We start from the raw sequence: 21683 nt of genomic DNA, 5'->3' as shown, positions 1-21683 counted from the left end.
CTATACAGATTAAAATCATCGCACACAGAATATTATCACGCTTTCAATTATTTAGATTTTTATGGTCTGATGAATACTACGGCATTTCATTTTATTCGAATTTAAAAATATAGCTTTAAATGGAAAAAAATTTAACTCTCCGTTACACTGAATGTACATGTAAAAAACTAATAAACCAACTTCTTGTCAAACCATTTATTTCCTTAAAAAGTAAAATTTACTAAACGATGGAAATATTGAACAAGGTAATCGTTAACAATGACAGCAAAAACATATACATACAATTTGTATGGTAGATGTAAGTTTTAATAGTTTAGAAATCTATTGATGCATAATTTATAGATCATATATTCAATAGAATATAGAAACACTGAACATGATTTTTAATTCATGCATTACAGAGATGTAATTTAACTTCACTAAAAGAAAGAACTGCAAATTTCCGATAGAAACCGGTGTTGTTGTCTAATAGTAGCAGTAATATAAGTTCTTGAAAGTAAAATCTTTATATTTCATTAACAAACGATTAAAATGGGAAATTCTGACCAGCAAATACAGAGTACTAATATCAAGTAACCTGTCGCATCAGATGTTTAGAATTGTCTTTAAATATGACGCAATCAAGTTCAAAAGACTAGTTGGGTTGGACATGTGCCCAAATCAACGATAGTTATTCGATAATTAATTCCTTATTTTTTTTTTTATAGTAAAATAGACTGATATTTTAGTGTTAGAATTTGTGTTTTTCCCAGAAGGGTTGCAAACAACACTAGTTAGCTAAAATATTTGAATAAATGAGTATTTGTTCAGTGTGCAAATAAAAAATACTTACTATGTCGGCAAATTTTTCAGCTAATAGCCGTATAATTTTCGAATAGAAACATTAACCGCGTTATTTTTATCAATAGCGGCCGTTCAGAATGGTTAACTTTAGCCAAAAGTTAACCACTGGTTAAGCAATTTAAGGTTTCCCACTCCTCAAGTTTTGATTTCATTGTGCAAATGATAAGATTTTATTTATTTTTTAATCATCACAGAAAAATTAAAAAAACTATTTCATAATTATACAACATTAAGAAAATCCATTGGAATTCAAGAAACAAACAAGTTTTGGGGGAACTATTTTTTGTGCGGAAGATTTTTTTTAGACGAAAATGACAGAAACAAGCATTACTATGAATTTTCAATATACTTTTCTTTTCATTACACTTTATTCATTATTCACATTTTTAACATAAATTTGATAAGTTTGTAACACATATTCTATACATGTATTTTTATGTTTGACATGTACAAAATTAAATCTTGAGAGATTGATAGACGGTTAGCATCTAAAATCATGAAAATTTGATAAAATATCTGGATTTAAAAAAAAAAAATTCACGAATTTTACCTTTGAAGCTCGATATCTAAAATTTGACATCACTAATGTTTTATTATGTCAAAATGATACTATCACTGCTATAAATACATAATTATCAATTAAATGCAAAGTGGATAATTCTTATAAATTTTTTGATAATCGAAAAGTTTTTAGTCCAAATCAAATTGTAACTGTTATAAAAAGTTATTACAGCTTCGTGTCTATTTTTTTGTAATCCCTCTATTCAGTGTGACCGTGGGCTTTGTGCATAATTAAACGTAATAGCTGACAAAATAAGTTTGCTTGATCAAAAATACCGACAACAAATCATAATCAGTCTGAAATTGCATTTTAGATGAAAAAGGTCAAAAATATATGGGTCATTACTTAGAGGAATGAATACTGAACCACTATTATCTTTGTATTTTTAAAGAAAATTTTGTCTACAGATTTCAATTATATACTTCTCAGGAAGGTCTTGATACAACAACATTGAGGAGTGGGATACCTTAAGGAGTGTTTAACTATTGGGCAACAGAGTTTATCTACTGGTCAAAATTTAACCACGAGAAGAGTGGTTAAAGGTAACCAGTGTTTGAGCAACCCGGTCGGTGTTACAAGATTTTAAATTTCGCGGCAAAAAGCCTTGTTGGGGCACTGTTTTGCTGCTATGCGACTTCGTTGGGGGTAAAGAAGCCTGGACTGAGTGCTAGGATTTTAAGACTACACCAAAACAAAATAGATCTGCAATAATTTTTAACAGGTATCTTCGATTTGTAGTTAATTAACTTCAAGTTCGATCTTTATAATTTTACTCATCCTCTGTTTCGAATGATGACAAAATTTGACCAGAATATATGAAAATATTAAGTATACTCATATTAGCTGATATATTACTCCGCATTATATTAAGTTTCAACAGAAATTCAAGATGGCGGAGCTCGGTGCTTCGTTGACAGATATGAAATGGCTGCATGAATTGTCCGTTGGAGGGGCTATGGCAGGAGGAAACGCTAATAAAGATGGAAATCAGATTTCGAAAGCTCACGGGGGTCAAGTGCCAATGAGAAAAGCCCCGAATTCACCCTTAGACACGAGTGCAACCCTCGATAAAGAAGAGGCGTCGAATCACAGAGATGGAAAACCCCCTTACAGTTACGCTAATCTAATAACATTTGCCATAAACAGTTCGAAAAACAAGAAAATGACGTTAAGTGAGATATATCAGTGGATTTGTAACGAGTTTCCCTACTACAAAGATGCAGGAAACGGCTGGAAGGTATGGAGTGTGCAATTTGGTGCAATACACACCGTCCGAGATTCCTCTGATCACATTTCGATGTTACGTTCATTTACTTAGAGTCCTTAAAGAAAGTAATATTATTCAGTGTAGATACATTAATATTTTAATTGCAATATTTATTATATTCCCTATAAAAAAAATTCTGCACGAAGATCTGTATCACAGTGTTTTATTGCAAATTTACCCCTTTGGGACCCCCTCCCACGCTTTAGGGCATATCTTACTTAGAAGGCTATCAGGATATTTCAAATGGTTTTGTTCTAATAAAAGTTGCTCATCTATGTGTTGACCATTCTAAGCCTTGTTTATTTCATTTTTGTTCTTGTGTACAGATAAATCAGGGTAATCATGGATGGTAATTATCTAATTTTTATTACGCATAAATGGGTAAATACATGTATATATATTTTGAACAGTTCATGTCAAATTCCAATTTGATGAAGGTCTTTAACTGTCCAGTCAATCGCGTACAGATATGAATACAGTCAATGCAACATTACATGTTTCACTTTGTACAGGGATGTATCTTTCAGTTAAAATAGTGTCGGATTTCACTCAGTAGAGCAGACTTTGAAAAAAAAACTTTCCAAATTTTACAGTAAACATGTATGAGTATTTTATGAATAAGTACCTTCTCTTTGCAAATCAGGAAGAAGGTACTCAATATTTGACAGTTTGTTTTGATGAGCAAACTAGATGTATTAAACATCCCACTGAAACTCCAATCTCTTGCTAAAATGGCTCTATTTGATTTAATGATCTATTTGAGTGATTGGTCTCAACCTGCTTATTAATAACATGAACTGCTGCCATAAATGTTCAGAAATAAGTTGTCACTTTGAAAAAAATAAGCGAAGCATTATTTCTAATATTGTCTTTTTCAGTTTAATTTCGATTTTATTTTTTATTTTAATTTGGAATAAACTATTATTGAAAATGTGTTGCTATTTATAAAAACAAAAGTCACTGCTGTAATCAAACTCAGGACCTAAAGGTCAGTAGTCCGAATCTATACCCATTGTTTTACTTAGTTAGACAACCAATTATCATTTATGGCGGTGTACAAAAAAAAAAAAAATATGGCGGTGTAGGCATTTACACGATAAATTGAAACTGCTATGCTGCAATGTACTGTCATAGCAAGTAAAAGTCATGGAGTCTCAAGGACCTGTAAATATGACATTGAAATAGCATTGCTGCAATGAGGGACGTATATACGTCCCTGCTGCAATGATTAGGTTTATTTATCTCTGAGTCATCCAATAAGGCAATGTGTTGTTTATTTTATTGATATACCGCCAATACCAATGAATATTTTTTTTATATCATTTTATAAACAGAGCTTTTCTTTTCAATGAGATTAATATACATTGTAGTTTGGAAATGGCCAAAACCATCCAGTCTGCTGCTCCATAATTGATAAAAAAAAATTATAAATGTGTGGTAAATGAAGGTCTTTATAGAAAATTGTGATAGCTAGCTCACCACAGCTTTTGTTTTTATTTCAGAATTCAATACGACACAATTTATCTCTGAACAAATGTTTTCTAAAAGTACCAAGATCAAAAGATGACCCTGGAAAGGTAAGACTTTGCACTGCATATGCAAGCTACTTACCGTTTCATGACAACCTGTATTGAACAAAACTTTTTTAATTTTTGGTTGGGTCATAATTACATGTATCCGTTTTTCAGGGGTCATATTGGGCCATAGACAATAATCCGCCGGATGATTCCTTGCCATCTAGACACAAGAAGCGGAAGCTGATCGGGGAATTTGTAAGTCTATACACTGTCATTCAAACATATCTTATTATCCATAATGCCAACAATTTTTAATTAATGTATACCTCTGCCATATACATGTAACTGGGTTTGTTTTTTTTGGAAGGGTGTTTTGGTAATTAATTTTTTTGTATGGTACATGAGATGATACATGTACCACTGAATTAAGCAAAAAATAGCACCCTGTCAAAAAAAATAAAATCATATGGTATTTATAATTACATGTATTATGATATCTCTACATGCTATTTTGTTTTCCTTCAGGCAACGTCACCCTATAGTCCGGAGTCTGGCTTGAACCTGAACAACTCCAACAGTCTAAGTAACCCCCCTCTTTCATCAGTCACTGTCCAGGTGTCTCCTGTGCCAGCCCAGCCAGCAAATCAGGTCATTGTCATCTCTAATATGTATTGATTTATGGCCATGAAATAAATGTTCTTCTGATCTGATTGCAATTAAATTAAGGGCATAAACCATTACAGTTAGCAGGGGTTGGGATGAGGGTAGGAGTGAATAACTGGTGTATTATTATACATGTATTGGTATACTAAACTCTTTTAATTTCTAAAGTAATTAGAAAAACTGATGATACAATGTATTTTTCCATTTCTTGATCAGTGTGTAGGTAAAATTTGATATGGATAATTGATTTTAATTTGGTATTTTCTTTAACTGCAGATTCAGATCCAGATGCCAACCCAGCACACCCAGCAGCCTGGAAACTCGTTCATCGACAACAACATAGGAATCGACGATCTCAGTGCTTCATTTAGAACCATTTACAAGAACATGTTTGAAACCAATCCAGCAGGTCCGAAAGATTTCTCAGCAATGACCAAAGAAATAGAATTAAAAACAAAAGTTTCTTGATTAAGATTTAAAAAACAAAACACCAAAAAAACCTAATGATTTTATTTGTTCACGTTGGTTAAAAAAAGGTGGGGGGGGGGGGAATTTGAAAAAAAAAAAAATTTCTTTAACCCTCTTACAAACCTTTTTGCTCCATGATCTTCTGATTAGCCATAACCTACTCTCTTTAGAATGAGTAGAAATCATATTCATGACTGCACGCATTGTTTAAGAGGTTTTCTGTTTTTCGAAATTCAAAAATGAGTTGGGAGTAGATGCAGTATTGCTGTTTATTGGTGCACAGTTTAGAACTGTAGTTTTGATAAATGAATTGGTTTTATATGACGTTAACTCAAAGTAACAATATCTGATTAAAATGATTATAAACAAGTAAATCTTTTAGTGATGAATTCACAAACAAAACATACAGCCTTTTGTCTGCAAAGATGTTTTAATGAATGTATCAAGATAAAGGTACAAATTCTTGCTATTAGGTCTTCAAATGAATAAAACAAACGCTTTGTTCCCACAATTTCAGTTGCAGTATAAAAATTTGAAATTTTCATTTTCTAAAGATGATAACTTCCTATGTTATCTTTGCTTTTGACTGAGAGAAGTAAAGGCCTGCATTATTTTTTAGGACCCGCCCCCAGTTTACCAGGCACAGACTGGTTACAGAATGTAGAGACATTAAAAGAGAGTCTGAGATTGGCGGGCTCTGGCAGCATAGATCTGAACAGTGTTGACATGGCGCAGTTTCAAGGTACAATCTTCAGTGTGTACATAACAAGGCATATAATTGGTTGACTTGCTACTTTTTTCAACTGGCTCTGACACTGATATTTAGAGAATATAGAGATTCTTGTTATTTGGTTCTACATTTCTTGCATGTCTCGTACTAATATAAATGGAAAATCATAACTGAGTGTTAAGCTGGTAGAATTTGAATTCACGGATATTATGATTAGGTAGGATAGGCACATCAGAAGTAATGAAAGGGAAAATTGTTCTATTTTGCCCAAGAGACTTGTTGCAAATTTACAGAGATAACAATTTTTTTTAGAAAAATTATTTTACTGAAGTACTGGTAAATAAAATTAAATAGTACTGTTTAATATCATGAATTTGTCAAAAAACAGCCAATCTGCTTACCGGTACTTTCCTCATTGCAAAAATGTTTTACAAAGATCTATATCATCATTCATCAAGTCTCTTATTTGTCTTATCTCTTATCTCTCTCTCTCTCTCTCTCTCTCTCTCTCTCTCTCTCTCGTTCTCACTTTTATTTGCATCATTGAATTATTTTAATACATATAAATTAGGAGCATGTAAAGGTTAGCAAATATTTTGCCATTATATGAAGATAAAATACTTGAATAATTCCTACTGCTATCTTCTGCATTGATTCATCTTTTATGATGGAATATCTGTGACATTTCATGTGTAAGTCTCTTTCAATTATGAAACGCCTCCTCACTCTTGTATGTGTATGACACTGTGTGAGTGTTTGAGTAACATCTTATTGCTTGTTGTGGGCAAATAATTGGTAAATAAATTGAATTAAATATGTTGATGAGCAGGTCTGATGGACACTATGAAGAATGCTGACCAGGCGAATTGGTGTCTGAACCACGAGCAGTTTGCTGACCTGGCCTCCTCCCTCAGCACATTCTTCAACCAGTCAGGCCTCGTACCCTCCATCACCCCTCCCACCACCACAAGTAAGGCCCCTCGATTTAGCTCTCTTCTAAACTGTAATTCAAGTCAAGCTGAAAAATGTAGAAAATGTTTTAAAGTTTTTTAACACAAATTTTCTTGTTTGAGTATTGTACATGTATGTAGCATAACTTGTCATTGAAATGTATGTACAAATGTATTTGTCATTGCATGGTTGAAAAACATCACCATTTGAGAAAGAATGCACTGCCATGTGCATGATTTTACAGATGGAAACTTTGGTTTCAATATAAATGAAGAATAATACTCTGGAATACAAATGGAAAGCTGGTGGGAGATGGAAAGAATGATGTTTGAAAGACGGGGAAAATTTTGCAGAGATTTTACAACATGTACATGCATATATTTAAACAGGATTCGTTCGTAATCATAGAGATTTTTCTTTCTTTTTTCAGCCAACACTGGTTATTCATCAACAAGTGCAAGCACTTTGACCACATTGAGCAACAACACATCACATTTAACAGTCCCCCAATCTTCCATCAGCCCCTCCCTGAGTCCCACGTCAACAGTAGTAAGTTCTACCGAATTTGAAAATATTATAGCAAATAAAAAGAAGCTTTAAAAACTGTGTATTTGACTCGGTTGTTGTCAATGGTCATTTTATAACAACCCACTGCAGTACCGTTTGTTTCTTTCAAATATTGTGAAAACTCTCATCATAACAACCATTGATTTTAAACTCATTTTTGCTTTAAGCTGAAAACACTATCTACTGGTATTGGTTAAATATATCGGTAATTGCTTTAATATGAAGAAAAAGTGAAAAATGATTAGTCAAGGAATGTTTAATATTTCTGATGTGTGTTGTAGGGTGGATTTAGTCCACAGCCAACCCAGAATGTCATTGTTCAACCCACACAAACTGCTTCATACATCCTAAATGATGTGGAAGATGACGACGAGGAATTCAACTGGGAGCGGATTCTATAGTCATCCACCAGCAGCAAAACCCATCATCATCATCATCATCATCCATCATTGTGGCAACTATGTATTGTCCAAGCACACCAGTTGAATTATGTGATGAAAGTTGAGTGGTTACGAATGTTGCGGATTGTGTTTGCATAAGAGTTATATATCATGTTTGGAAGATTATTATTTTCTGAATCAGAAAAAACAAAAAATGCTTATATATGTATATGAATTGTTATGTAGTTTTCATGACAACAAAACTTCCTTGTTGGCATGCAGTGTAGTGAATACTCATCATTGCATTCAAATGTGGCAATGTTCTGTATATTTCTAATATATATGAAGAGATCTATCATAAATCCCTTATTTATTTTCCTGTGATTCACAATATGCTGATTTTTTTCGTCAAATCCACTTAACAGTATTATTATCTTGTTTTGCTTCGGGATTTTTCATAGATTTATGGGTGAATTTATTTTATTTTTGGGGGGGGGGGGACGAAATTATCATTTTTTCTCTTGAAAACCAGTATAAATAAAAAATAAATCCAGTTATGTTGATAAGAGACAATCAAGCGACAGCGTGAATAACCATGGGGTGGTCCTGTTGTGTAAAAAAAACACAAAAATCAACTTTCACTTTCACTTTGTTTTCATGATATTTTTGCTTTTAGCTTCTTCATCTTTGTAGAAAAGAACCTGTGCACTATACTATTATGTAATGATTACTAACTTCTTTATCTCATTGGATGCTGATGGCAATATTGTTATTTTATATATGATTATTATATTTTTGAGAGTTGTTGTTAGACTGTTTTATACATTGTTTGATGCAGGGTGACTCTTTTTTTCTTGTTTATTTCTTTCCCTATGTGTATCTGCTGTTGATTTATTTATTTGATGTATTGAACTGCAGGCTCAGATTCTCCTAGTCTTTAGAGGTTTGAAATTGCAATTTGAAGTAATAAAAAATGTCTGTGAAAATTATGAAACCCCCAAAAATTGTTAAAAATCAAAGGTAGATGTACTTGTACTTTACATCAACATTGAATTTGTTCTCTTTTTTAATTTTTCTTTATTTTCCCAGCAAGTAAAATGATGAAAAATCATAATTATACATTAGTAAATATCTAATGTAATTTTCTAACAATCGTGCAAAGAATGAAACCTTGAATTGTTTGGTAAAGTGTACATGATCATATTTTGATAACAAATTTTTTGAGTTATATGTTATATATTGATTTAATGCTGGTCATCTGTTGAATGTTTGCCCTAAATTAGAACAATACAGCAATAATCCTACATTTCAGATTAAAGTATTCTCATTTTCATTGATCCAATCTACACACTCAATAAATATGTACATGTATTATTCCTGCTTTTAATCAATTGTAATATTTACAAAACCATTTGGTTCAAGCAGTTAACATGGAGTATTACTTTGTATAAGAAAACAAACAATTACATATGGAAGCGAATTTCTTCAGATGAATTGATAGATAGATTTGACATTGATGTGTACATTTATGTGTAAATTAAATTAGTGCTATTAGGTTTACTTCTGTATTTGCTCATTAGTTATTGTAATGTGACTTCACTTGCTCAGAGTATCAATGCTACCTTTTATTTGAATAATTTTTTCTTGATTTTTTCCCTTTATGCGCATTGTGTAACATACTGTAGCTAGCATTATAGAATGGGCATGTAATTGTACAAACAATCTATTGCTCTCTCTCTCTATTCAGATCTATTTTGAGCAAAAGGTAAAATCAAAATTCCCTTCTTTCAAGTTTAAGCTTGTTTTATAGAATTGCATTCATTTTTATTAAAGAATCGGACATATTATCATGCTGCGTGCTTAGAAAAGAAAGGGAAAGGTTTTCATGTTTGTATGAATGACAAGATGATTTCTTTTAGTGAAGTAGAAATTAATGACAAAAATGTGCAATTTGTGGTGTGACTTCAAATCTATGTTTACATGTGTAAATAACAAATCTGCTTGCTGGTTGCTTTTGAATGGAATGTTTTGTGCATCTATCTGACATATAATCTGACAGTTGTACACATTTGTTGCTTTCTTAGGAAAAATGCATGTTTAGTTAGAATTTGAGTGAATTGGCAGCTTAGAAGTAACCAATCAGATGTACATGTAAGAGAATTGGTCATCAATTTGTGTATTGTTTATTTTTGGTATTGTGGCACCTGAATAGGCTTCAAATTTGAGGATGACACAAATTGTGATGGAGAATTTGATTATTATGCAATAATGTACTTGTACATTAATTGATGTGTGAATGCATGTATTTACATAAGATTTGTAAATTTTGTTACTATTTTTCCCCCCAGAAAAGCTATTTACAGGATTGCCTTTGATATATAAAGGAACTATTTTCCTATCTTTCTGTATGGAATGTTCTCTGTGTAGAATGTCCGTTTATTGCTTTTTTAAAGGCACTTTTATTCAGGTTTATGGCCGTCCATATCATATATTTTTCTCTGAAATGCAACTTGTATTTGCAGTGTTTGCAAAACTGCATGTTACATGTCTTAAGTTCTTTTTTATGGAACGTTTATGTTTGTGCTCTAATTAATAAACCATTTCTTAAGAATTGAAAAATGCAAATTTATTTGAAAAGGTTTTTTTTCTCCTTTGATTGAAATTAAGGTGTTTTATAGTATAAATCTTTTACTGGTTTCGAAATGTGATACAAGTAATCCTATTATGTGTGAGAATTTTGTTGGTTTTTTTTTTAAATCTTGAATACATGTACGTGTACATATGAAAAAAAAAATACTTTTCTGCATAGATATTTAATATTTAAATCTATGAAGTAGTTTTTCTGCTTTGTAAATTGGGAGATGCTTTATTTATTCATAGCAAACAAAATACATTTATTTACAATACAAGTTTTCTTTATTTGCAGTGTGTTTCCTTCCTTGACCAATAATATTTTTTTTTTGATAATGTCAGAAGTTTTGGATATGATTTTAAAAGACTATGCATTCTTGGAGATGATTTTATCAATATCCCTTAGTTGTTATAAGATGAAGACAAGTTTTCATGTTTGCCACCTGAATCAAGTTTACACATTCATTGTATGTTGTGCATGTCGGAGTGTTTTAAGGGATAGAGTAGTTCTATTCTTATATGGCAAATGAGTTGTCATTGCAACTTTCATCAATAAAATTGTTGAATATCAAGTTATGGAAAAAACTTGTTCATTTATGTTTTTCATTATTTTTTTTCTGAACACTGTTGTGTCAGTATAACAAACTAAGGTTTTGTTTATGCATGAGAATAGACTTTGCATACATGTACTAGTAATGAAAAAAAAATCATTTTCTTAAATGTTTTGAGTTTGGTACTATGAAATCAAACAAACAAACTAAGGTTTTGTTGATGCATGAGAATATAGACTCTGCATACATGTACGGTACTAGTTCTGTAATGAAAAAAAAATCATTTTCATAAATGTATTGAGTTTAGTACTTTGAAATCAAACTATGTCAGCTGATGCATTTGATGGGGAAAGTGGGTCATGAACCCGAAATTGGTCACTGTTCCCCCTTTTGGCTATACACACACATTGTGTACAGGATTGTTATACTATGAGGAACATCAATCTTGGTTAGCTGATACATCAGAGGAGGAATTAAGTTGTGCAGTGACCCCCAAAAAGGTCATAGTTCATTTTGAAGTTTTATGATTTATGAATGGATAAATACTCTACTTGTGCAAGCTCCTGATCAATGGGAAGTCTAGAACAATCAGACTTAGTGATGGATATGATACATGGGAATACTGTGTGGCCTTATTTTGTAATTTTATGCCTCCACATATTCAAAGCATCTTGAACTATGAAGGTGTTGCTTAAACAAACCTGGTCAGGTGTTTGATATATTGAATGAAAGGTGGTTAAAAAGTACCGGTAAGCCATATGTGGCTTACTGTTGGAATTTGATGGTTATCTGTACTAAAGCTTTAGTTTCTGGCACTCGTGTAGTTCAATCCAGATATATGTATCATAAACTCTGTCAGCTAGTGCTCAGAATTTCTAACAGTGTTACTCTTGGGGTTAAAATAAAAAGGACCAATGTGAGTAATATGATAAGATATAGGCCTAGCTTTCTTAATATCTAACGAAAAGTAGCCACTAAAGACTGACTTTTATGCCATCATTTGGTGTTTGCTTATACATGTATACAGAAACTGACACCATAGTATTTGAAAGTGAGGAAAATGTTTATACCCAGGAATTTAAGGAGATCAATGGATAATCTGAATGGCAAGAAATATGTTTAAACACATTTTGAACTGTTTTTTTTTTTTTTTCATGTTTTAATACAATCATGCTTATGGGTTTTCATGCATTTTTTAAAAACACTTTAAAAATCAATACCACAAATTGTAGGCACTTTAACGAAAATTGGTGAGTGTTTAGTGCCTAATTACAGGTGAGCTAAAAGGCCTGGAGGCAAGATAGAGTTGGTGTTTCAGCACAGAAATCATTGTCTTTTATCTTGCATAATAAATATGGATGGGAACCAATTATACAAATATTGAGGAAAAAGTGATAGATCGGGAACCTGAGATATAGTACATTTACTTGCATTGTAGAGGACATAATTGGTGAGCAATAGGCCCATGGGCTTCTTGAGTTTGGGAGAAGGGAGGAGGAGGGGGTGTAGGGGTAGTTGAAAATTTAATCAGGGACATACACAGTATATATACTAAGTAGAATACGTCCTTGGTTCAATATCATTACTTAACTATTACTCTTTAGAGCACCTGATCTGAAAGCTCAAACTTGCTTTTCTGATCATTTTTGTCCCATATGTCATGCAATCGTCTTAGTGTGTTTCTAAACTTTCACATTTTTAACTTCTTCTCCACAGCCACTGGGCCAATTTTAAACTTTCACATTTTAACTTCTTCTCCACAGCCACTGGGCCAATTTTAAACAAACTTGGTAAAAATAATTGATTGAAGTTTGTGAAAATGAAGGGGAGATAATTAAAAACTATTGAAATTTTGTGGACATTTTATTTAATTCTTCAAATTAATTCATCTCTAATACCATTTCGCCAGAAAAGCCTAATCTAGTGTAAAGGCATTCTCAGACAGTGTAGTTTCAAGTTTGTTCAAACCATGATTCACATGGTAAGTTTAGGCCACAAAAGGGGTGGGGCATGTGATTTATTCTTTTACCTAGATATAAACAAAAAAGACATATTTTAAAATCTTCTCATAAACCATTTTACCAGCTAGGTAAGCTGAGTAAAAGCATTATATAATGTAGATTTAAGTTTGTTTAAATCGTGATCCCCTGGGTTAGGCTTGGGCAGCAATGGGGGAAGGGGGTTTGAATGGAGAAAATTGTTTCAAAAAACTTCTCAAAAACTGAAATAACACAAAAGGTTTAAACAGTGTTTAACTTATCAAAATTTAAAATTCTATGGAAATAAAATCTACTATACTAAAATATGATATTTTGTTATTGTTATCCTAAAATGATTTTCAGTGATCAGAGTTATTGCTGGTGAGCAATGATGTCCTTAGGCCTCTTGTTTGTAAGGCCGGGATCGACATTCCGTCACTTTCAGTAGATGTGACAACTTCCGGGAGCATTGAGCAAGGTTGTATTTTGTGTATGTTAGCTTCTAAGTGACAAATAATTGGTATCATAGTCCAAAGTTTACTTTATTTGTTAAGAGTGATAGATGTGTGAGTCGATAATTACATCATGTCCTTTATAAAGGTTTGATATGCAAATCAGTTATATTTTTACGCCTGGCTGTACTTAAATATCTAACATGATCAAGATATTTATACATTAAGAGGATTTAACCATGATCAATGTAATGCGATGAGTACACGTAAGTGATTATCGCGATGAAGTGAGGGAAAATACTTAAAATGAAGATGTTTGTAGAGGAAATTCGGGATATTTGTGTGGTAGTTTTGAGGGAATTCGGGGGGCCTTGGGCTGAATTCAAAATAATAGTCCATTGATTGTTATTAATTTCTGCAATGTCTTTATAAGGAATGTTTGTTAACAGTGAAACTTGGTCCAATTATTCATTTTGGTGATTATAAAATGTTGACCATTGAATGATCATAAGATCAATGATTTCATCTTAAATACTTTAAAGAACATTTTGATATAGATGATTCCTTATTTATTTATTTATTCCATTGTCAACTTGTAATAATTGTATGGTTCTTTTTAACAGATATATGTACTAGTTTCCTAATATAACACAAAAGGTATGACTAAGTCAACTGCAAAGAAGCGCAATCAATCTAATGATGTAAATGGAGCAACTTTGAGACAGGAGAGCAAAGAGGAGAAGATGTTAGATTTGTTGCACGAAGAGAGGAAGGAGAGAGAAAAGATTGTGTTATGGCGACAACCAGTCACAACACTGCATTATTTTGTCAGAGAATCTGTATGTCTAACGTCTGAATTTTCACAAAGGTATGGGTGTTCTTCATTTTATTGAAGGCATTTCATTACTTTGATATAAAATAATGCATGAAACAACTTGATGCTGGTAATTGTAAAGTGATAAGTGACAGTGTTTATTTCTTATATTCTTGTAGGTTACTGAAATGGAAAAAGACAGTGGTGATATGTTTAGTTTTATTCATACTAGCAGCATTAGCCTATAAAACTGAAGGCCCACATCAGCAGGTAATCTTCATTTTCACTTAGTTAAATTTAGCATGAATCACTCAAGATTTAATACATATACTTGTACTATAGTATGTCTATGCATTATTCCAGCTCTCAAGTACATGCATATTTTTATATACGAGTTGTACTGAGAACAATAGAACCACATGCCATAGTACTGTAGTATTTTTTGCTTGCATTATTTTTGCTTAAGAGTTAAGACAGATATTTTTTCTTTGATACAGGGGATCGGTACACTCCAGAAGACCCTGCTGTGGTGGGGTTACTGGGTGGGACTGGGGATCCTGTCCTCAGTGGGTCTGGGGACAGGCTTACATACATTTCTCTTATATCTGGTAAGATTTATTGATTTTTGTAATAATTTGATTGATCTTCAAATCCCTCAGTAATTTTTCAATCAATACATGAAAAACATTTGTTTATCAAGATCTGTTGTTTCATGATAACACGAGCCTTCATACATTTCTGAAGATGAAAAGAAGCAGGCTTTGAATTTTAACATATAACTATTATGAAAGTGTACATTGATTGTTGACATTTTGAATTTTTAGGGTCCACATATAGCAGCTGTTACATTAGCAGCCTATGAGTGCAATTCAATTGACTTTCCAGAACCACCATATCCTAACGAGTATGTTGTAACTTTTGGTTCTGAAATGCATGATTTATTTTTTAAAAAATTTAAAATAACCTCACGAAATATTGACTAATACTGTAAATTCCTTATATTACGCGAGTACTTAATTCCGCGATCCGCTGTTTTGTATCAGATTCGAGAATATAAAATCGCGAAAGCGGAACTTTTATCCTTATTGCTCATAGTTCTCAACTCTCAAAGAATAATGGCGATATTTTAAAATTCGCAAAGGATGCTCCTCGCGATTTTACGCGGATATTAATTCCTCGCGTTTAATTTGGAATCTACAGTAATCTATTTATTAATGGATTTCTTATAAGATACTTTAGCATATGATAAATTTTATTCTATTTCTAAAAAGATTTATAATGTGGTTGTAATACAATGTAGTGCTTTTGTTAATTTTTCTGTTCTTTAATTGTGTTGGATTTTTTCATCTCAGTATTGTGTGTCCTGATGGAGATACAAGTAAAAATATCATAACCATGTGGACCATCATCAGTAAAGTCAGAATTGAGGCCATTATGTGGGTAAGTGTTACACAGTCCTGTCTGTCAGTTTGTGTAGCATGTAATTTCTTAATAATGAATTTTACCAGCTAAAGATTGTACGTATGTTGATAAAAGAAAAAAAACAATAAAAGCATGAGCTCATTTGGCTTGAGAAAATTTTTTAAAACTTACTACCATGCAAGTATATTTACACTACATGATCTACCAATTTTGATTTGAAATGCATGTACATGCAGATCCTATTGCATCTCTCTCTTACTCTCTTTGATATGAAAAAATTGAAAAGATTGCATAAACCAGAGGACATCTTCATCCCAGTTATTATGAATTTTTACATTTATTTGTATGCTGTTTATAGACTGTAGTATCCACAGTTTAAATAGATTACACGTATTTAAATCTTCTATTTTGACAGGGCGCAGGGACTGCAATCGGTGAACTCCCTCCTTACTTCATGGCCCGTGCGGCCCGCTTGTCTGGGGCAGACCTGGACAGTGATGACTTTGAGGAAATCGAGGAGCTTTTACATGAAAAGCAAAGCCATCCAGAAGAAATAGTAAGTCAACTTTCATATCATTTATTATCTTGAATATATTTTTAGGGTAAGAACCAGTTTAACAAGACCTTGGCAGTTCGGTTGGACGTAGCTATCTATTTCTTGCCTCAAAACAAGTTAAAAATGACGCGGTATCAAGTGAAATATACACTGATTGCGTAGTTTTAGCTCAAAAGCCAGAAAAATCTTGTTGATTTCAAAGAGCCATGGCTTAGTGGCCAGCAATGAAATAGACAGGCCTACGTCACATTGCTGTTTGACACAACTAACCAAAGTCCAAGGTCTTGTTAAAATGGTTCTATTATTATTTTATGTTGTCCACACATACTTTTATTGTCATAAAGGGAGGATATCTCTTGAATTTCATTCCTCTATTTTTATAGATGTTTTAACTTTTGATGTATTTAAAATAGATGGGAGGAGGGTTCTTGTTTGAGAAAACCTTCATTGAATTACTGAATTCATGTAGAATAAAATTTCCTAGGCTAAAAGTTACAGAAAGGTACCAGTAAAAGCATGAGTGTGCAGTTTTTATTGTTAAAATCCGTGTTCACTCAATGAACAAGTTGTCAGAACTACTGTCTTGTATTACCATCACTGTTTCTCGTCCCTATTTTTCCTTTTGCATAAAATGCTTATTAAAATGAATTAGTTTTATCTCTGGTAGAGCAGATAACCTAATTTTTTTTTTTTCTATAGCAGCATGAGTTTACTTTTTATGGAAATTTCACATGTTTATACTTAAGTAAAACTTTTTTTGTATTATTTCATACACAAAAGGAAATGAGAAATTATATGAAACGGTGTGAAATAAACCTTTGTTGTTAATTTTATCACAGAAACAATCATACAAAATACATGTATCTTGTGAGTGTTAAGTTAATAGATGCCATATAGATTCATTAAGCAGATGACATTAATTTTTACATGTGTTTATTTACTTTGGTAAATCTCTCTTATTAGGGTTTCTTGGAGCGAGCCAAAATTGGTGTGCACAACCTTGTCCAAAAAGTTGGCTTCTTCGGAATTTTAGCTTGTGCATCAGTAAGTTGAATGAAATTCAATGCAAAGCCAAAACACATGTAGTACTATGATTTTTAAAAATATATATATATTTATATTTTAAGTGTAATTGCAGTTCATTAAAACCAATCCTTCAACTTTTCTTGTATATGTGAATGATATTTAAAAGTAAATTTTTTTTTATTTTGAGTTGGTTATATGTACATGTATATAAAGATGCATGACAGTCTAGTTAATGATCACATGTGGCTGGCCTTTCTTTTCAATAGATTCCCAACCCACTATTTGATTTAGCTGGCATTACCTGTGGACATTTCCTCATTCCATTCTGGACTTTCTTCGGTGCAACTTTAATAGGAAAGGCAATTATTAAAATGCATATACAGGTATGCTATCTAAAAGTTCCACACAAACTACCAGGTTCTTTTTCCTTTTTTTTTGAAGTTAAATGCATCTATGTGTGTGAATGAAAGTACAACCTCATTGTGCACTTTGTTTTATTTTCCAGAAATTCTTTGTTATTTTCATCTTTAGTCATCATCATGTAGAACAACTTGTTAGACTTATAGGGTAAGGAACTTTTCTATGGAATATTATTCTGTCAAATGGATTTACTAATAAAATTCACAAAAGTAATAATTCAGATTGTTAAATAAATTTACAATATGATGTTTTTGTATGAAGTATGTATAATAAAAAAAAAGGTGAAGATTTTCAAACTCTAAATGTAAAACTAGAGCATCATGATGTTTACTTTTACGTTAAAGGGCTATTCCAAGTTTTGGGGAATCTCTCCAGACGCCATTCAAGACATATTTAGAGGCGCAGAAAAAGAAACTTCACCACAAAGCTGGCTCTAACATTCCAGGAGTAAGTTAAAAAGAAAACTTAACAATAATTACTGAGTTTTTAGCTCACCTGAGCTGAAAGCTCAAGTTAAAAAAACATATTTTTCATAAACATGCAAAGCTCACTTGACAACTTGAAAATAGATTTCAACAGTTGATAACTTCTTTAAGTTTGTTCTTGCTTTGATGACTCACAATTATAAAGAGTTATATTTTCCTCCTTGACCTCTGTTATTTGATGTCTGCATATGTTACAGGAGGCCAATCTTCTTAGCTGGATATTCGAGAAGGTGGTGATAGTAATGGTGGTCTACTTCCTTCTCTCCATCCTTAACTCAATGGCCCAAAAATACCACAAAAGACTCTGCAAGACACAGCACAAAAAATACATGCACTAGCTATAGAGAGAGTGAGAGACCTCGCCAGTAAATGTTCAACAAGCCATATGCCTTTTTCAGACTTTTAGAAAAATAATTTATTCTGTTAATAGTCAACCACATCATCTTTCTTTTGCTCTTTTTTTTTAATTGCTGCTCATGTTTTTTGTCTCAGGTAAATGTAATATTATGGTATTAGTTATTACATATATGTACAGTGTATATACATGTATGTGTATATGTAAGGTGTACATGTATTTTCATATAGATTAAGTTTGATGCACTATTTATAAAATAGTTCATGCAATATACTTTTCCTTTATATCAAGTTTGATATAAATTTCTTTTTAAATGGTATTTTGATGTGTGTATATATTGAAGAAATATGTGGACCAAAAACTTGGAAATTGCAATATCATGTCGCAGTTGAAACAGATATTTATTACAAAAGTTCTGTAGATTTTTGTATATCTTGTATACTCAATAGTTCATTTGATTGTCTTCATAATTGCAACCTGCAAAACAAGTTCACTCAGCTATTTTGAATTAAATGTACTAACAATACATGTAAATCACTGTCATTTATGTCTTCCCAAAACTGATAAGTTCAGATCGGCAGACCAGTGTTAATAGTTTATATGACATATAAACCAGTTTAACTGGCAACGTACACCTAGGTTGTGATTGAGATCAGATAGGTACATAGAAATCAAACTTTAAGTTCATGTTACCAGGTACTTCATGTTTCCGTCTTCTTCAAAATTTTTACATTTCAAATGAACGCTGAGTATTACATGTAAATGCTGTAGTCTATAATTATCCAGGTTTAATAAAGTTAGTGTGTGAATCTATGGTATAAAGAAAGTTTTTCATAATGCAGGTTATATAACACCAAGATTAAGCTTAACCTGTCTGATTTGTGTTTTCAATAGATGTTCAAATTATTTAAGAAGATAATAGCCTTTTCAGTGTAAATAAGACATGTATGATGTATATTTGAACAATTTCAGTGAGTTTTGTTATATTGAGGCATTTTATTTTTGTTTCAAATTAATGATACATGTACTTTGAAATAACACTTTTTGGACACAATTGCAGTGCTGTTTAATGCATTGTATTAAATTCATATTATCTGCCATCCCTGAAAGTATCATAATATTCACTTAGTCTCTGAAATAATAATATGAATATTTGTTACATGTAAGTCATATTTTTTATAATTGTTTGTGTGCTTCTTGCATCTTAATATGGTTTTGTGAAAGTTTGAACTTGTGGGGGAACAAAATAAAGATTTTGATAATAATACACTTATTGATAAGTATTTTATACTTTGTAGTTATTTCTATTTGATACATTCAAGAACAAAACAAGAATTGCATTATTGATTTACAGATACTATGTAATCAGAAAAACCCATTTATTATTATTGTTATTTTTTTTTTTACAAATTTTTGTTTTGAAATCCAATGAAGATCCAATGAAAATCAAAGGTAGATGCTTAGGGAGTATTGTATGCAATTAATTTGATGTATTGAAAAATCCTGCACAGGGTAAATAAATTAAAGGGAAGGCTAGGGTACCAGAGGTTCTGATTCTCAGTACATGTGTACTGGCAGTGTAGGGAAGTAAACATATGCTTTGTGTATGTAATGTGGTGTCCTTATGTGTATGGTGCTTCACTGGGGTGATTTCAAAGGCCTTTGTAAAGTCTGAATTTTTTCTTTAATAAAATATTGTGTTGGGAATCATTCATTTTAAGTTTTAAATAATTTGTACATTTATCAGAATATATACAAATAAATTTCATCTGTGAGTAGAGGTTGTTTGATTTTCATCTTTAAACCCCCCCCCAACAAAAATAATGAAATATTTATAGATCATATTTAATTTCAAATATGGATTGAGATGCAAAATGATAAGTCAATGAGAATGTAATTCATGCATAGACCATTTTCTTAATATGATAGTAAAGTAAAGGTTTTCTGCTCATAGCTGTAGGTACTCTGCACACACATTCACCTGGCGTTATATTTTTTTCCTCTTGATGAAAGAATATCAGAAGGTGGGCCCATTTTTAAAATACGGTGGCAATATTTTTATTCTAATAGTATGTTTTAGATTTAATACTTCAGCCATGATATTTTAAATTTTCTCAGAGAAAAGGCTCACTTAGATACTCATTTTGTTCTATTTCTCTTTTGTCTACATAAAATCAAATATATTGCAGCAAAAATCTAAGAAACTGAAAAACACACACCAACAGATACCAAAGATTCAAGAAAATACATTAAAAAAAAATATGTCAAAGTTATTATTTGAGACAACCACGACTGACGTTGAATGCGGGACTAACGATCGACTAGAGTCTATATTTTTTTTAGATTACTAGTTACTAAATTTATTTCTCAAGCAATTTTATATATTTGGTATACTTGTATAATAAGGGAATAAAAGTTGTAATTTACGGTTACCATATGACAACACAAACGTATTTATTGTCTGTTTTGAAATTCATAGCATTATGGCAATCTTCTTTCCAATTAACAGGTCTGGCTAAACTTCGTTTTTGGAAGTTGGATTTCTCTCTCCAAAACTGGAGGAGAGATGCTTACCCACAGGGGCATCGTATCCGCTCTACACTCTATGACATATATATATATATATATATATATGCCATAGAGTGTAGAGCGGATACGATGCCCCTGTGGCTTACCCAAAAGCAATGTTGCTTCTTTCATTTTGATACGGATTGAAGCGCAGTCAATATTTCGAAAAGTGTATTACTACATGTATAAGAACAGGTTTACAATGCTTCAATGTAGCTACGCAACTGTTACATGCATTCTCATATAAACCAGACACTGGCTAGCGAAGATAAAGAAATCTCTGAAAAAAAATGACATGAGGTGATAACGAATAGTATTCAAAAGTCTTAAGGAGAAATACAAAAACAGGAGCAGAACTCGGAACTCTAAACAAAATTAGAGCCAGGTGCCATGGATGAGTGACAATTAGTAAAATTTAAGAGATGCGCTTATATGAGCTTTTGTTCCTACATCAAACACACTAATGGATTCCAAAT

At 32.0% G+C, this 21683-nt stretch overlaps 2 protein-coding genes across 4 annotated transcripts; both read left to right on the top strand.

Annotated features, from left to right (window-relative positions):
- Positions 1–2276: 2276 nt before the first annotated feature.
- On the top strand, positions 2277–11164 carry LOC105325198 (forkhead box protein J3). The gene is made up of 9 exons (XM_011424657.4): positions 2277–2642; positions 4175–4249; positions 4361–4444; positions 4715–4837; positions 5129–5261; positions 5940–6062; positions 6880–7020; positions 7432–7550; positions 7850–11164. The coding sequence occupies exons 1-9, from the start codon at positions 2295–2297 to the stop codon at positions 7967–7969; spliced, it is 1266 nt and encodes a 421-aa protein (XP_011422959.2). The 5' UTR covers positions 2277–2294; the 3' UTR covers positions 7970–11164.
- Positions 11165–13487: 2323 nt separating this feature from the next.
- LOC105325209 (vacuole membrane protein 1) lies at positions 13488–20417 on the top strand. Of its 3 annotated transcripts, none has more exons than XM_066079115.1 (12): positions 13488–13587; positions 14185–14429; positions 14555–14645; positions 14873–14983; positions 15200–15279; positions 15728–15815; positions 16213–16353; positions 17317–17397; positions 17646–17762; positions 17885–17946; positions 18144–18246; positions 18482–20417. In XM_066079115.1, the coding sequence occupies exons 2-12, from the start codon at positions 14221–14223 to the stop codon at positions 18620–18622; spliced, it is 1224 nt and encodes a 407-aa protein (XP_065935187.1). In that variant the 5' UTR covers positions 13488–13587; positions 14185–14220; the 3' UTR covers positions 18623–20417. The 3 variants fall into 3 exon arrangements, with proteins under 3 accessions (XP_065935187.1, XP_065935189.1, XP_065935188.1); XM_066079117.1 differs by having other exon boundaries at positions 13575–13709; XM_066079116.1 differs by lacking the exon at positions 13488–13587 and adding an exon at positions 13695–13827.
- Positions 20418–21683: the final 1266 nt, after the last annotated feature.

The sequence above is a fragment of the Magallana gigas genome, chromosome 3 (assembly GCF_963853765.1).
Source record: "Magallana gigas chromosome 3, xbMagGiga1.1, whole genome shotgun sequence".
NCBI lineage: Eukaryota > Metazoa > Mollusca > Bivalvia > Ostreida > Ostreidae > Magallana > Magallana gigas.
Note: the sequence above shows the minus strand (reverse complement) of the source record. Positions and strands in the feature narration are given on the sequence as shown.